General features: G+C 41.8%; 1 protein-coding gene across 3 annotated transcripts in view; it reads left to right on the forward strand.

The window, feature by feature from the left end:
• plxnb1b (plexin b1b) overlaps nt 1-13,751 on the forward strand; it is a 134,443-nt gene that overhangs the window by 109,215 nt on the left and 11,477 nt on the right. For all 3 annotated transcript variants that reach the window (XM_047347335.1, XM_047347334.1, XM_047347336.1), the window contains 12 exons: nt 5,312-5,446; nt 5,546-5,668; nt 6,687-6,780; nt 7,446-7,612; nt 7,894-8,045; nt 8,193-8,298; nt 8,695-8,831; nt 9,536-9,712; nt 9,794-10,016; nt 10,100-10,333; nt 11,899-12,066; nt 12,205-12,353. In XM_047347335.1, the coding sequence (XP_047203291.1) occupies nt 5,312-5,446; nt 5,546-5,668; nt 6,687-6,780; nt 7,446-7,612; nt 7,894-8,045; nt 8,193-8,298; nt 8,695-8,831; nt 9,536-9,712; nt 9,794-10,016; nt 10,100-10,333; nt 11,899-12,066; nt 12,205-12,353 (1,865 nt within the window). The remainder of the gene's footprint in view (nt 1-5,311; nt 5,447-5,545; nt 5,669-6,686; nt 6,781-7,445; nt 7,613-7,893; nt 8,046-8,192; nt 8,299-8,694; nt 8,832-9,535; nt 9,713-9,793; nt 10,017-10,099; nt 10,334-11,898; nt 12,067-12,204; nt 12,354-13,751) is intronic.

The following is a 13,751-nucleotide window of genomic DNA, read 5'->3' on the forward strand; positions in this document are numbered from 1 at the left end:
AAATGGGATGAACTGAATTCCTTCAAATATATGTTTCAGGTATTAAATTCCTTTACTCCTCCAATCTGGAAAATTTATCATATTTTTTTGTAGGATGTCAGGGTTGTTCCAGATGGGTGTACGTCTGCATGGGATTAGTGAAGACCCTGTCATTTTTAGATATTCCCACCATGCTGTCAGAGAGGTGCTGATATTGAGGCCTTTAAAGCACACATGTCGTTATACTTGAGCTAATAAATGGTAGATCTGAAATCTTAATATCATTGTACAATGTCTGTTCTACGTCTAGCCAGGGTTCATCTAGAGGACTGTGTTTGAACCATTTTGAGATGTATTGTGGCCTGTTGGCTAAAAAGTAATGATGAACGTTAGGCAGATCTAGTCCTCTTTTATCTTTGGTCTTTTGCAGAGTTATTTAGCTAACACGGGGGGGTTTATCTTTCCAAAGAAATTTAGTGATGGAGGAGTCCGGAGATCTAAACCAGTCAGATGACGGTTTATTTGGGATCATTGAGAATAAGTAATTGATTTTTGGCAAGACCGTCATTTTTATTGAAGCAACCCTGCCCATGAATGATATGGGTAGAGATTTCCATCTAGCGAGATCATCTTTCACTTTTTTTAAAGCAGGATGTGGTTTAATTTTGTTAAGTCTGCCAATCTGGGAGAAACATTAATACCCAAGTATGTATTATACACTGACTGTAGTTGTGTATTAAGGGAATTGTGGAAAGAACAGTTAATTGGAAGAACTGTCGATTTCAACCAATTTGTACAATAATCCAAAATTCCTGAGAAAGAATTTATCAGTCCAATTACCTGAGAGACAGAGGTTTGCGAATGCTGGAGAAAGAGTAATACATCATCTTCATAAAGACTGATTTTATGTTCAATATTCATGCATTTTATGACTTTAATATCATTAGTTTGCCTGATTGCTGCCACGAGTGGTTCAATAAAAATTGCAAATAATGAGAGGGAAAGGGGGCATCCCTGCCTGGTGCCCCTCTGAAGAGAGAAGCTTGAAGATGTTTGGTTATTTGTCCCGATACATGCCGTTGGGGAACTGTATAATATTTTTAACCAGTTTATAAAAGAGCTTCCAAAACCAAATTTAGTCAAGGTTGCAAACAAGAATTTCCAGTTAACTCTATCAAATGCTTTTTCTGCATCTAGAGATAATACACTGCTCAAAAAAATAAAGGGAACACTTAAGCAACACAATATAACTCCAAGTGAATCAAACTTCTGTGAAATCAAACTGTAAACTTAGGAAGCAACACTGATTGACAATCAATTTCACAATTTTGAATGTTGGTGGTGCTTTCACACTCGTGGTAGCATGAGACGGACTCTACAACCAACACAAGTGGCTCAGGTAGTGCAGCTCATCCAGGATGGCACATCAATGCGAGCTGTGGCAAGAAGGTTTGCTGTGTCTGTCTGCGTAGTGTCCAGAGCCTGGAGGCGCTACCAGGAGACAGGCCAGTACACCAGGAGATGTGGAGGAGGCCGTAGGAGGGCAACAACCCAGCAGCAGGACCGCTACCTCCGCCTTTGTGCAAGGAGGAACAGGAGGACCACTGCCAGAGCCCTGCAAAATGACCTCCAGCAGGCCAAAAATGTGCATGTGTCTGCACAAACACTTAGAAACCGACTCCATGAGGATGGTATGAGGGCCCGACGTCCACAAATGGGGGTTGTGCTCACAGCCCAACACCGTGCAGGACGCTTGGCATTTCCCAGAGAACATTAGGATTGGCAAATTCACCACTAGCGTCCTGTGCTCTTCACATATGAAAGCAGGTTCACACTGAGAACATTTGACCGACATAACAGAGTCTAGAGACACCGTGGAAAGCGATCTGCTGCCTGCAACATCCTTCACCATGACCGGTTTGGCAGTGGGTCAGCAATGGTGTGGGGTGGCATTTCTTTGGAGGGCCACACGGCCCTCCATGTGTTCGCCAGAGGTAGCCTGACTGACATTAGGTACCGAGATGAGATCCTCAGACCCCTTGTGAGACCATATGCTGGTGCAGTTGGCCCTGGGTTCCTCCTAATGCAGGACAATGCTAGACCTCATGTGGCTGGAGTGTGTCAGCAGTTCCTGCAAGATGAAGACATTGAAGCTATTGACTGGCCCGCCCATTCCCCAGATCTGAATCCAATTGAGCACATCTGGGACATCATGTCTCGCTCCATCCACCAACGTCACGTTGCACCACAGACTGTCCAGGAGTTGGCGGATGCTTTAGTCCAGGTCTGGGTGGAGATCCCTCTGGATACCATCCGTCATCTCATCAGGAGCATGCCCAGGCGTTGTAGGGAGGTTATACAGGCACGTGGAGGCCACACACAATACTGAGCCTCATTTTGACTTGTTTTAAGGACATTACATCAAAGTTGGATCCGCCTGTAGTGTTTTTTTCCACTTTAATTTTTGTGTGATTTTGTTGTCAGTACATTCAACTTTGTACAGAACAAAGTATTCAATGAGAATGTTTCATTCATTCAGTTAGTGCTTTGGGTTGCCTGTTATGAAGTCCAGAAGCAGAGACATAGCAGAGAAAGAGACAGAAATTTAAGAAGGTGCTGGGGGTAAGAGGGGGTGAGAGATATAAGGCTATTTTAAGAAATATTTGTTTGTGTGTGAGTGTGCATATTTGTGTGTGACAGAAAGAAAAAAGAGTGACAGAGAGGTGCGGTAAACGAGAGGTAGATGAGAGGAGACAAAAATTAGCAGACTGACTGACTGTTTAAATCACTAAAAAATTATCTTTAAAAAAACAATGCCTGAAAACATTAAAATACCACCGAAAACAAATTTATCTGCGAATCATATAATAACAATAATAAAGCAAAATTACTACAAATGACAACATACCACTCTGGATCTCCGGGCGTCGACTGCTCAGTCAGTTCGGTCTTTCTTTTGTTGGCTCACATACCCCCCTGTATGTGTCCATACATTTTTCTAAAGTTTTTAAAGTGTTGCAGGCATTGCAAAGAGGCTAAAGACCGGCAACACTGGTTTATTTTCCAAACTAGGCAATATTAACATAAATGTAACGAACCACAGACGTCTCAATATGGCACAGTAACAAACTGGTTCCTTTTTAAATGGCTTCCAAGATACTGGAAATTGAGACATTTGGTTCTTATTCACTTAGTAACATCATCCTGCATGTGCTGCTGTCTAGATTTTGGAGCTTAGTTATGTTGTGTTCAATTATCAATTATTTCTGATCTGATGGTCTGTTGTGGTATCAATAGGACACTCTTTAGGTCCTACAAGTTGTGATGTGGAGCCAGAACATACAGAATAAAACCTCATAAATCATAGGATGTAGGAATTGATGAGGCTACTTAGCTATATTTATGTATGAGAAATTTCTGTCATTCTTATGAATAAAATCTATTTTTCTGATCATACATCCATTATCTTCCACTTGTTCCGGGGTTGGGGTTGCATGGGCAGCAGTTTGAGTAAGGCAGCCCAGATATCTCTTTCTGCAGCCACTTCTTCTGGGAAAACCTCAAGATGTTCCCAGGCCAGCTGAGAGACATAGTTTCTCCAGCTTGTTCTAGGTCTACCTCGGGGTCTCCTCCCAGTTGGACATGCCCAGAAAACCTCCCCTACGGAGGTATCCAGGGGGCATCCTTGCCAGATGGACCGACTCAACTAGCTCCTCTCGATGTGAAGGAGCAGCAGCTGTACCCCAACTCCCTCCCGGATAGCTGAACTTCTCAACCTATCTCAAAGGGCTGGGAAGAGCCCAGCCACCCTGCAGACAGGGTGGCTGGGCTCTGCAGGGTGGCTGGGCTCTACCCAGCCCAGCCACCCTGCAGAGAAAATTCATTTTGACCACCTGTATCCACGATCTCATTTTTCGGTCACTTCCCAAAGTTAGGATAGGAATGTAGACTGACCAGTAAACACAACCTCACAGCTCAGCTCCCTCTTCACCACAACAGGACTAATGCATAGGTACAGTTAGAGCGCATTCCCCCACCTGAAGATGCAGAGAAGTAACCCTCTCATCCACCTGGGAGAACTCACAGGCGACAGCCAGGCGCCTCTCACCATGGGCGACCCCAGAGTGAAATAAAGTCCAGCCCAACTCAAAGAGATTGGTTCCAGAATAGCCACTGTGGGTTGAGGTAAGTCTGACTGTATCTAGTTGGTACCTTTCAACCTCACGCACAAGCTCATGTCTTAAGAGCCAGCTTTGGTAGGCCAAGGTCACAGTACCAAGAACCGTCATTCGACTGCCGCCCATGACTCTTTGCACCTGACCCATATGGCCCCTCCTGCAAGTGGTGGGCCTACAGGAAAGCAAACCCATGTTGCTCATTCGGGCTGAGCCTGACCAGGTCCGGTGTGTAGAGGCCCAGTCAGTGGCGCTCGCCTACGAGCCTCTCTCCAGGTCCTGGCTCCAAGGTGGGGCCCTGGTAACCCATGTCCAGGCAAGGGACATCGAGCTCTTTGCATTTATCTGTCCAAATGAGTGGTTTGAATCTCCCTTTGTCTGGCATGTCATCTAGGACCAATCTGCCATGGGAGACATTACCAAGGGCAACTGCCCTCAACAGCATATCTCCTTGGATCATTCAGGCACATAAACCCCTCCACCACGACAAAGTAGCAATTCACAGATTTATGAAAGATTTTTTTTGTTTTCCAAAAATCTTTTTAAAAAATGAACAAGCTGCATTGCCATAAAAACCTAGCAATTGTCAAAATCCTCAGAGTCAAATTTAAGGACAGATTATTCACTTGTCGGCTAATATAATACACACATGTTATGGAGGATTTCTCAAATGATAAACATTTGTTTTTCTCATTGGCCACGGAACCTGCTGTACTGACTTTGTCATACTTATAAATATTGTGTTTATGGATTGTTAGAATTTTGTTTTTCCATGAATGAAGAATTTACCAGCTGTCCTCAATTAGAATGAAGAGAATTTCACAAATCTGATATTGGTTTATATTTGTATCTTAGAACATTCAAAGAATAAAGAATTATCATATAGAAACTAAGACACAAAAAAAAGCATGAGGCACATAATGCTGTTTTCAGACAGGCCTGTCAAATTTTAATATCTGATATTTGGATTATTTACCCAAAAATCTTTTAATCCTGTTTCTTTCCTTTTCTTCTTATGCAGCTGGGAGTGTGATGGAGTGAATGTATGAGTTCAAAACACACCGATTGGCCATGTCCTCAGATTGTTAAAACAGATTGTGTGTACATAACATTACCATAATCTAATGATTGTTATGTGCAAATGTGTTAAACTGCAGGGTGATGAGGGTCCCTACATCAGCTGGGGCTCCTCGGCATGTCCCTGTGTGGAGAAGGTCCAAGGATCCTCTGTGCTGCCTGTCCAAGTCGAGAGGAAGATCACATTACTGGCACGCAACCTCCACCTCTATCAGGTGCAGCGCAGCGAAACTCCCAGAATCAATCAATGCACTGAAGAACCTCTTTAGCCTGTCCCAGATGTGGTTGTTAAACTCATGTATGTCTGTGTTCAGGAGGCAGAGCTGGACTATGAGTGTGTGCTGGTTATTGAGGGCCAGACTGTGGTGGTGGATGCCTTTGTGGAACCTGATGACATGAATCCGTCAAACTTTTACATCACCTGTCAGCTACACAAGGTTTGCTCATGAGAAATGCTTTACATCTCATCTCAGTAATTGTTGTTTATATACAGCATGGTTTAGAAAGATAAGGTAGTGTTTTTGAAGCCACAGGAGCCTTCATTTTTTCATTTTTTCAGACTTGTGTTGAACCCTGAAAGGGAAATTAGTTTTAGGATCAGGTGTCTAGGTGTCTGGTTCAGTCTTTTGCCTGAGTTTGTGACTTGTCTGCAGGTGAAAAAAAAATCTGGGTCAAAATCTGTTAAATTATTTTTTAATCATGTAAGATTTATTTTTTTATGGCAGCCCTGCAATGCAACGGAAAGAACCTTGTCACTCCTTTTTTCAATTCTGATAAAGTAAAAAAACTAAAATTGCAGAGTACTGAAATGTAAGCTTGAACAACCTCAATTGCCTTTCAGGAAAGTGTTTCAAAATCTTCTTTAAACAGTTAAAGCTAATCAGGAAAGAAACAAAGAAAGATGAAAAGAAGTCTTTGACATGTATTTTAATAAGGCCAAATTAATCAAGCTTGGAAAATACACCAGTTTTCTTTTTTATGAACCAGTTTAAAAGGGAAAAAAAAGTATCTTGCATAAATGAAACAAAAACAATCTTAAATAGAGTTTGTTCTAAATAACTGATTTTTACTTGCCTTGCATTGCCTCCATAAAGTTTGAAATGGTAAAACAAAAAACTGTTACTGTGTTCTTGCATAATGTAACATGGGAATGGTGATTGTGACACTATGTAGACAGTATATTGAAATTAGTCCAAAATGAGGCTACATAAGATTTTAGAATTAACTCTACATTAACTCCATCTGTGCCATGGGTCTGTCTCCTGGCAGTTGGGAAAGGCTAAAAATGTTGGGAAAAAGGACACGGTTCAGTTACAGGTGGTACACTTTGAGTCAGATTAGTAAAACTGAACTACACTGATGTTCTGTGGAAAGTGCTCAGTCAGTGTGAGTTCAAGGAATGTAATGCATCAGTGGGATGCTTTCTTTGAAACCCACCCCTTGCTGTTTGTTCAGTACACGTACTTGGCTCCAATGGAAGAATACAGCGCCATGGTGTATGTGAAGAGGAGGAACACGTTTCATGTGGACAGTTCTCCTAATCTCTATGGTGAGATCAACCTGTTCTAGCACACAGACATTATTCGCCTTTGTTGTTTAAACTAGGCATGGGTCGGTTATTTGTATGAAGGTTAAAGCAAGGCTGCGATTTCCGGACCGCTCAGATTTCCATCATGTTGTTTGTTCTGTTTAAAGTTATTTTATTATGATGGGAGAGTATGTTTCAGAGTAGGCAGAGTTTCAGTGGCTGTATGGCACATGAAGTTGCATACTGCTAGTCAGCTGGCTGAAAGAAACTACACGTTTTGCTCAATTACAAAAAAGACAGATGTAGCTGTATGGAAATATTTCCAGTTGCAAATAGACAGTCATAGCAGGCTGGCTAACTGAGCAGATAGCTTGACTGATTAACCAGCTGATATCAACTTGTTATACTGTTACTGTAAAAAGAGCAGAGCAGCTAAGTGTATATAAGCACAATATGCACTAATAAACTACTTAAGTATATGTATTAGAATCAGAATCAGAAAGAGGTCATGTCCTACATTTTGGGTTAATCCAGTGAAACTCTGGCATGTTTGCCTAAGATTATTATAACATGAGAATCTCTTACCGGCTCATGCGCAGTTCAAATCCTGGTTTTATTTGGTGTATTATGGCAACACCTTTTAGTTTGAATGTTTTTGTGATTCCCCTTTGTTCTTATGCTACCAGTCACCCTGTACAACTGCTCTGTGGGGCGATCGGACTGCAGTCGTTGCCACACAGCCGACCAGAAGTATGGCTGTGTGTGGTGTGGTGGTTCCATTGCCAAATGCTTGTATTCAGACTCCTGCAGTGAACAAGTCCAACAAACATGCCCTGCTCCTGTCATTCACTCAGTAAGTACACTCCAGGATCTTTTACACACAGGGTACCAGCTGTTGTTTCACTTACTTTTTCACTTTTAACAAAGAAAATTGTTATCATTTCTGTGTGCTTGAATATACAAATTGAAACCATCTTTGTGTTGCTTTTGGATCTTTGTGCACTCTTTACGTCAACAAAACTGAATACCTAAAGCTGTTAATATCATCATTTGTCTACAGATGCAATAGGCAGCCTAAGAGTTACATATTAAATGGGAATGGAGTTCATACCATTTTTGCCATGTCTTCTTTAGATTGAGCCACTCTCTGGTCTGTTGGAGGGAGGCACCTTGGTGACTATTTCAGGGTCCAATCTGGGCCAAAAGGCTGAAGACATCCTCCACTCTGTGACAGTAGCTGGGGTGCCCTGTGTTGTCATCCCGGAATTGTATGAGGTCTCTTCCAGGTGCTGTATATCCAGACTGCAGCTCTGTAACTCACTCTGGTGCTGGTTTCTAAAGTCACCACACAGAGTAATCAAACAGTGAAAAGGTGCATGCATGAAGTTATCATATTAAGAGTTTATACCCGCTGTGTGATGTATGTCCTCCAGGATTGTCTGCAGGACCAAAAGCAGCAGTGGTGAGAAGGAGGGCCTGGTTTCTGTGAAGGTCAGTGGAGGAGACCTTCGCAGTTCCAGTCAGACTTTCAGCTACCAGGTACAGCAAATCAATTAACTGCAGTGCATAAAACAAGTTGTTTTATCCTTTAATATGCAACAAAAACACATTTTATTTCATAATTATACTTGTTTGAAGTAAAACAAATTTGTAGCTCATTATTTTCCCTTGGGTAGTATTTTGTGTAGGTCTGATGAACATTCAATTCAGATTTTGCGAGAATTCTGCGGTGGTAATTCCTTGTTTGCTTTGGGGCTGAAAATGTTTTTTTTTTTGTTTTTTTTTTTTATAAAGAAGATTATTTATATTTGGAAAAAATATGCTTCATTTGTAAAAGGCTGGCACAATTTCCTCACACTCCTCCAACAAACCTATTTTGTATTCATGGAGATCTAAGTACTGCCATCTCTGATTCTTTCCTCCTGTCCTTCTCAGGACCCGTTTGTTATGGCCGTCTCACCTGAAAGAGGTCCAAAGGCAGGAGGAACAACTCTGACGATCAGCGGCCGAAAGCTGCTGACAGGCCTTCCCTCTGACCTCACCATCACAGTGGGAAGGGTCCCCTGTAAAATGTGAGCTGCACACATCCATACACACACAGTTTTCATAGTTTAAATGCTGAACAGTCTTTACAACATGCAGGTTTCACTGATGCTTTTGTCCAGCTGCACCGCTCAGTTTCATTGCCAGTGACGGGTCGATGTCAGATCTTATCTAATTCCAGTGTCTCTTTAATTATGTTATGTTAGGAGAAGCAGCTACATCACACCAAGTGAGAGAACAGTTCGTGTGAAACACAGTTTTACAGCATGTTCCATGACCGACAGGTTGAAGGCTCAAATAAATAAAACAGAGCAACTTTGCTGTACTTCTTTAAGCCTTCTTGTTGTCTGCTAAAAATGTTGCTTTCTCGTAGCCTTCACCTTGACGCGCAACAGACATGTTGTTTTCTTTTAAATAGCTTTGTTTCCTCTGAGTTTTCTTCACTCACTCACAGCAAGGGCTCTTTTTTAGCAATTAGTATGATGGGTTCACATGTTGGAAAAAAATTTAATTTCCAGTTGTCTAATCATTCTCAGTCAAGAATTTGTTGATTCTGGTCAGCAGTTGATTTCTCGGTGGATCACATTTTTCATTTATTTTTGAGAAAGACATTTTTATATTGCAGTCTGAATTTCAACTTACCTCTGACCTTCCTTTTATTGATAAGGATTGAGAAAGAAAAATCCTCTCATCACTGATGAATGTGTCTTCTTCTTTTTCTTGGTCTCCTCAGTGTATCAGAGGTGCAGAGCTCCAGTGTTCAATGTGTAACAGGCAGCAGTGGTGAAGCAGGAAGTTACCAGGTTACATTGCATTATGGCAGCACCCTACGTCACCTCCACACTCCTTTCTACAGCTACACCCACAACCCAAACATCACCAATGCCTGGCCAGCTAAGAGCTTCTTGGAGTAAGTCTGGCCATGCCCACCTGTTACCCTGCTGCTCAAGCTAAAATATGCATTAAATTTGTTTGTTTTTCCCCTGGTTAGTGGTGGCCGACGGATCACTGTATCTGGCCACAACCTGGATGTGGTGCAGAAGCCCCAGATGTTGGTGAATGTCTTCCAGCACAAGTCCCTCAGCGAGAACAGGAGGAAGAAAAGAAGAAGAACAGCAGAGCAGGGGGAAGATGGGGAGTGGACAGACAGGAAGCAGACCAGGAAGCTTCCTGACCCTGTTTGTTGTAAGGAGCCATTTTGCCCTGCCACACAGGTGTGTATATGTAGGTCTGTGTAAATGTGTACTCTAATCACAGAACATGACCTTCTTTTTTTCTGAATATTTCTCCTCCTTAGTTCCTAGAGCTCTGTGAGGTGAACAACTCATCTCTGATACTGTGCCGCTCTCCTATGGTGAACTCCTCCATCTTGGATTCAAAGATCACTGTACATTTTCTGCTCGACAGTCTGTGCTTTGACTTCAGCAGTTTGAGTTCTCAGGCCTTCAGCTACGAACCCAACCCAGTCCTGAAGCCTCTGGACCCTGTGAAGGCATACCGCTACAACCCTGGCAGCTTCATCCAGTTAGAGGTCAAAAATTGACTTATTCACTCTGTGTAGCAACTAGTCACATGAGAGCTCTATAGTGCTGTGTCACAGTCCAACAGCAACAATAAGAATTTGCTAAATACATTATTATTGGTGCAAAATGGCACCTCCTATGGGTGCCATTTATTGCCCAGTTGATTTCTTATTGTTGAATCATAAGTGGTTTCTTGGCTCCATGGACCTATCACTAATCAAGCCTTGGTGTAGCAAGGCAGGTTTATTTATATAACACATTTCAGCAACAAGACAATTCAAGGTGCTTTACATGATGAAAAGAAAGCATAAAAAGTACATTACAGTGGCATGATAGGCAAAGTAAAGAAAAGTTGGACTACATGCTGAAATGAATTATGTATCGGCTAACAGTTTAAATAGAACAATCAAATCCAACTCTAACCAAATGGGTTTTTAACCTTGATTTAAAACAACTCAAAGAATCAGCATTTGTGCAGTTTCTTAGATTTCTTTCCAGATTAGTGGATGAATGCAGTTTCCTGTTCGGTTCTGGTTCAGGGGATGCGGAGCAGACTTGAACCGGAAGACCTGAGTGGTCTGGAAGGTTCATACAACAGCAATAGATCTTGAATGTATTTTGGTGCTAAGCCATTCAGTGACTTATAAACTAACAGACGTATTTTACAGTCTATTCCCTGAGATACAAGGAGCCAGTGGAAGGACTTTATACCTGGGCTAATGTGCTCTACTTAATTTTAGTGAGGATTCAGGCAGCAGCGTTCTGGATCAGGCGCAGCTGTCTAAATGACTTTTTACACAGACCTGTGAAAAAACTGTTGCAGTAATCAGTTGGACTAAAGATAAATGCATGAATGGGTTTCTGCTGGGACGTTAGTCCTTTAATCCTCGAAATGTTCATCAGGTGATATAAGGTCAACTTAGTGATTATCTTTATGTGTCTCTGAAGATTCAGGTCTGAGTCCATAACTACACCCAGGTTTTGGGCCTGATTTGTGGTAGCTGTAGTAAATGAAGCTGTGTGCTGACTCTTGATCACTCCAACTTTGGTCCAAAAATAATTACTTATAATTTAAAAATAATTAAATTAATTTTGCTAGTTAAACTGTGCTCAGTTTTTTAAGAAATATGGTTAAACACAGTTAACTCAAGATCTAAAAAGGGGGGAGTGGGAGTAGTTTTTAAATGAAATCATAATTTCAAAACAGCCTTTTGTATTCATTCAGATTTATCACTGTCTGATATTAAATGTACTTGATGATATGGAACATGTAGGTAGGACAGAACTGCAAGAAACGAAAGAAATCTATGGGGGCACAGCACGGTGTGGGTCATGTCTAAGGTGTTTAGTAATAGACTGTAAATGCTACATTAGATCCATCATGAAATCTGTTTAGTGAACAAAACTATGTGGAAAAAATGGCTACATTTGTTGGCACAGAAGAATACTTTACAGACCACCTAGAACATACCATCAGCTTTTAACTCTGAGCACTGAAATCATCAGTCTTTAATATTTTAGGCTGAAAATTAAACAAAAATGGTGTAAAAGATGAGTCTCTGTGTGTTTGCAGGGGGACAACCTGGACTTGGCCATCACCAAAGAAGAAGTAGTCGTGCTGATAGGGGAGGGGGTGTGTGCTGTCAAGACCCTGACTAAAAACCATCTGTACTGTGAGCCACCACCTCAGCAGCCCAACTGCAGGAAATGTGAGGGCTCTGACAATCTACCAGAATTCACTGTGAGTCCACCTCATTTTCATCTCCTAATAAGGAGAACATCCTTCAGCACGAGGCCACAGCTGTGTTTGTCATCTTAAAGGCTGCTGGTATTTATAACCCCATTACTGTCTGATTAAAGCAGTCTTTGTCTGTTTTAGGTCCAAATGGGCCACCTGAACTTCTCTCTCGGCAAGGTTCAGTATGACAACCTCAGCTCGCCCACCTTTCCACTGGAGGCCCAAATTGGAGTTGGTATTGGAGCATCTATAGTTGCCCTTATTGTCTTCATTATTGTGCTCATCTACAGGTTAGTGGGGATGTTTGCTGTGTAACCTTAACTGTTCAGTAAAGTCAGGTTTCCTGCAGTAGGAGCTACCCTCATGTTGATCCAAAGTGAGAAACTCTAGTTTCTGACAGCATGGAGTGACGGGGTCATAGGGTTGGCTTTTTACTACTTTTTAGTCGAACCATTCTGTAGAACTTTGCAAAGTCGTCACTTTGGCACATATCCATTAGGATTTGTCTGCATTAAATTTATATGGCAACAGCAATGGTGTAGAAGATGTATAAATCTCGTGAAAAAGACGACTTACCTCCTGACCTCATGGTAGACGCTAAACTTTAAGCCCACCACTACCAGGCACTAGGCAGTGGTGAAATCCAGAGGTCTTCCAGGCAACTTGATGGAACGCAACTCAGAATGAAGCTGTGAAAGAAGGTGAATTTATTCTTTGCTTAAATTAGCGGTGAAAGTCACAAATCAGCAGATCAGGGATCCTGAGGACTCAGCCTCCGGGACGTCAGCTCCAAGCTTTCTGCTAAAATAATGGACTTTGAAGGCCTACATATACTTGGCCTGGTAGAATCCATCAAGGGCAACTGCCTGGCAGGATTTTTCTCTGGAGCCCCCTGCTAAATTATTGATCGCAACATTCTTCCAGCCACTCTAGTTCAATGTCTGTGTTGTTGGAGAAGCTTCTTTCTACTCGCACCTTTTTTCACATTAGTGGCCTTTATTCCTTAGTAGCTGGACAGGAAGAAGGGCAGAGAGTGAAGGGGAAGACATGCAGCAAATGGCTTTGGGCTGGGAACTGAACGGGGGACCACTGCTTTGAGGGCTGTAGCCTCTGCATATGGTGTGCCTGCTCTACCCCTGAGCCACGTGCCGTCCAATTTACACTGTCTGTTATCTGGCTTTATTCTGTGTTTTATACTTATTTGTGCTTTTTATCCTGCGTGGCATCTGTTAATTTTTGTTTCTGTTAGCCTTCCATCTTTTGTGAACCTTCATGATTAGTGGTGTAAACCGTTTGTGTTGAAAAGTCAAAGGATTAAATTTCCTAATCTGAACAACATCCTGTGTTTGCACATAATTACACAAGAAAAAAGCCCGATGACTCACAAGTCACAACACAAAGGGTAGGGCAACAGTTCCATCTTCTTCATTAAACCTTTATTTATGCAGGTAAATCTCTGTGGGACGTGAGGTCTATCTAATCTTCAAGAGCGACCTGTTTTAAACAGACATACAAGACAACAATGTTAAAGTAGACTATAGTCCAGTTTGTAAACTAAAAATAAGATAAAAACAAAGACTGTAGCAGTAAAACATTAGTAACATGAGTCTTCCAGTGAAGCTTTCTCCATTGTCCTTTAAATATGTTTAAAAAGCTTCAGTTCAATAAAAGCTGCAAAGTTTCAGGTC

This window comes from Girardinichthys multiradiatus, chromosome 20 (assembly GCF_021462225.1).
Source record: "Girardinichthys multiradiatus isolate DD_20200921_A chromosome 20, DD_fGirMul_XY1, whole genome shotgun sequence".
NCBI classification, from domain to species: Eukaryota; Metazoa; Chordata; class Actinopteri; order Cyprinodontiformes; family Goodeidae; genus Girardinichthys; species Girardinichthys multiradiatus.